At 35.1% G+C, this 2,211-nt stretch overlaps 1 protein-coding gene across 1 annotated transcript in view; it reads right to left on the reverse strand.

Moving 5' to 3' along the window:
* Pals1 (protein associated with LIN7 1, MAGUK p55 family member) overlaps positions 1-2,211 on the reverse strand; it is an 88,780-nt gene that overhangs the window by 22,394 nt on the left and 64,175 nt on the right. The window contains exons 6-7 of the mRNA XM_050158606.1: positions 1,558-1,635; positions 1,149-1,295 (exon numbers count right to left, since the gene is read on the reverse strand). Coding sequence (XP_050014563.1) covers positions 1,149-1,295; positions 1,558-1,635 — 225 coding nt within the window. The remainder of the gene's footprint in view (positions 1-1,148; positions 1,296-1,557; positions 1,636-2,211) is intronic.

A 2,211-nucleotide genomic window follows, 5' to 3' on the forward strand; every position in this document is an offset into this window, starting at 1 on the left:
AAAAGAAAGAAAGAAAGAAAGAAAGAAAGAAAGAAAGAAAGAAAGAAAGAAAGAAAAAAAGAGCGGACAGGATCCAAAGCTACAGAGAAACCCTGTTTTGAAAAACTTAAAAAAAAAAAGAAAAAGAAAAAAGAAAGAAAAGAAAAAAGAAAAAGTTAATTAGAGCAGCAGTCAGTTCACATTAAAATGTAGTAAATACTAATATTTATTATACAAATCAGAAGAACAGTGAAAAAATATACTCAAAAGCTAGAAATGTAAGAAACAAGATAAAACTTATTTTCTGGGGCTCAGTGGTTAACAGCACTTGCTGTTCCTTCAAAGGACCCGGGCTTTGTTCCCAGCAACCACACAGGGCAGTTCACAAACCCCTTTAACTGCAGTTCCAAGGGCTACAACTTCTTTTCCTGGCACATTCATGTGTCTCACATACGTGCACTCAAGCATATACATATAGTGAATGAACAAATCTTTTACAAAACACCTAATTTTCTGAAGAATTTACATTATTATTGTCATAACTTTCCATTTTAATCTCCTGGAAGAAACTAGTTATATAAACTGCTTATACATTCTTTTTTTTTTAAAAAAAAAAATTTTACTACTCTATTTGTGTGTGTATGTGTGTGCGATGCAAAAGTCCTCAATCACTTTCATATTTGGAAACAAGGTCACTAAACCTGGAGCTGACTGATTTGGCTAGGCTGGTGGCTTGCCAGGCTCCAGAGGAATCTGCTTGTCGCTGAGAGAGCTGGGATCACAGACATATGCCACCAAGCTGGCTCTTCACAGAGGTGCTAAGGTGCAACCTTCATATGTTTATGTTTGTAGACCAAGCACGCTCCAATGAAGCCACCTACCTAGCTCCCAAAGATCATAATTTCCAGCTGTCATTGTAAAGAGTAAGTCATTGCTCCTTGACCCTCATTAAGTATTTCATAAGCTTTTATTTTCACTAAATTATGAGTGGACAGGCAATAAAATTAATTTTTCAACCAAATAAGAGTTTTGAGCAAGAGCATATTTGAACTCCAACAAATTAACCCACAAAGAGAAAACTCTCCAGGAACACAACAGGATCTTCAACTGTGTACCACATGAGATCTTTGTATAGAAGAAAATCTCAGATCAGATGTGGGAACACTTACCAATGGAATATCACGAGCCTTTTCTATGCGAACTATTTTTACAGTTTCTCCTCCATACTGGCCGATACTTTCGTACACTCTCTCATCTGTAATGGGTTCTAGCTGCATTTCCTGCTCAGCAACCTTATCATGGGCCAGTAAAAGTGCCTGTTCCAAAGAAACCCACAGTATTTTAAGTAAGAACACGACCGTAGTAAGACTTAGTTTCTTCATGCACATCGTATTATGACCAAGTCCTTAAAGACTTAAAATACCAGATAATCATACAAGGATTTTTTTGTCGAGTCTTAAAATAATCTATTTAAAGGATAGTTTTACATATAAAAACGTATAACCCAACAATTACTTTTCAGAAAGGACTACAAACACAAATGCTAGAAATATATACAATGTTTTGTGCTTTCTCTACCTGAATATGTGGAGCATTTAACAAAGCAGTTAATTCTTGTCCTTCCTTCTGATGGACAGGCTTTAAGACAGTTTGTACCTAAGAAATTTTAAAAAATTATTATTTTTTTGGTTCATAGAAATTAACATATAAACATAGCATCTATGTAATGTAGTACTTTTATTTTTAAGTGAGAATCAAAATTTAAAAAAGCACTTATAGTGAAGAAAAACACTAAAGGAATATATGAATAAAAAACCGTCTCCCACAGACTTTTCAATTTTGTTATGAGTAAAAATTACACTTTTTTGAAAGCATTCTCCAAATGTGGTGTTTACATCTGCAAATGAACCATTTCCATTTCAAACGTTTCTCCCAACACAGCATAAAATACATTAATGATTGTAAGACAGAAGATCTGCTCTACCAGTTAGTTATCATGCTACTTTTGAGGTTTTTAAAAACTACATTAAAAATCAGAGATGTTGCCGGGCAGTGGTGGCGCATGCCTTTAATCCCAGCACTAGGTAGGCAGAGGTAGGTGGATCTCTGTGAGTTCAAAGCCAGCCTGGCCACCTGGTCTACAAGAGCTAGTTCCAGGACAGCTATCCAGAGAAACCCTGTAAAACAAACACAACACAACACAACACAAAAAAAAAAAAAAAAAAAAAAAAA

The sequence above is a fragment of the Alexandromys fortis genome, unplaced genomic scaffold, assembly GCF_014885135.2.
Source record: "Alexandromys fortis isolate MF-2015 unplaced genomic scaffold, M_Fortis_MF-2015_v1.1 scaffold_99, whole genome shotgun sequence".
Classification (NCBI taxonomy): domain Eukaryota; kingdom Metazoa; phylum Chordata; class Mammalia; order Rodentia; family Cricetidae; genus Alexandromys; species Alexandromys fortis.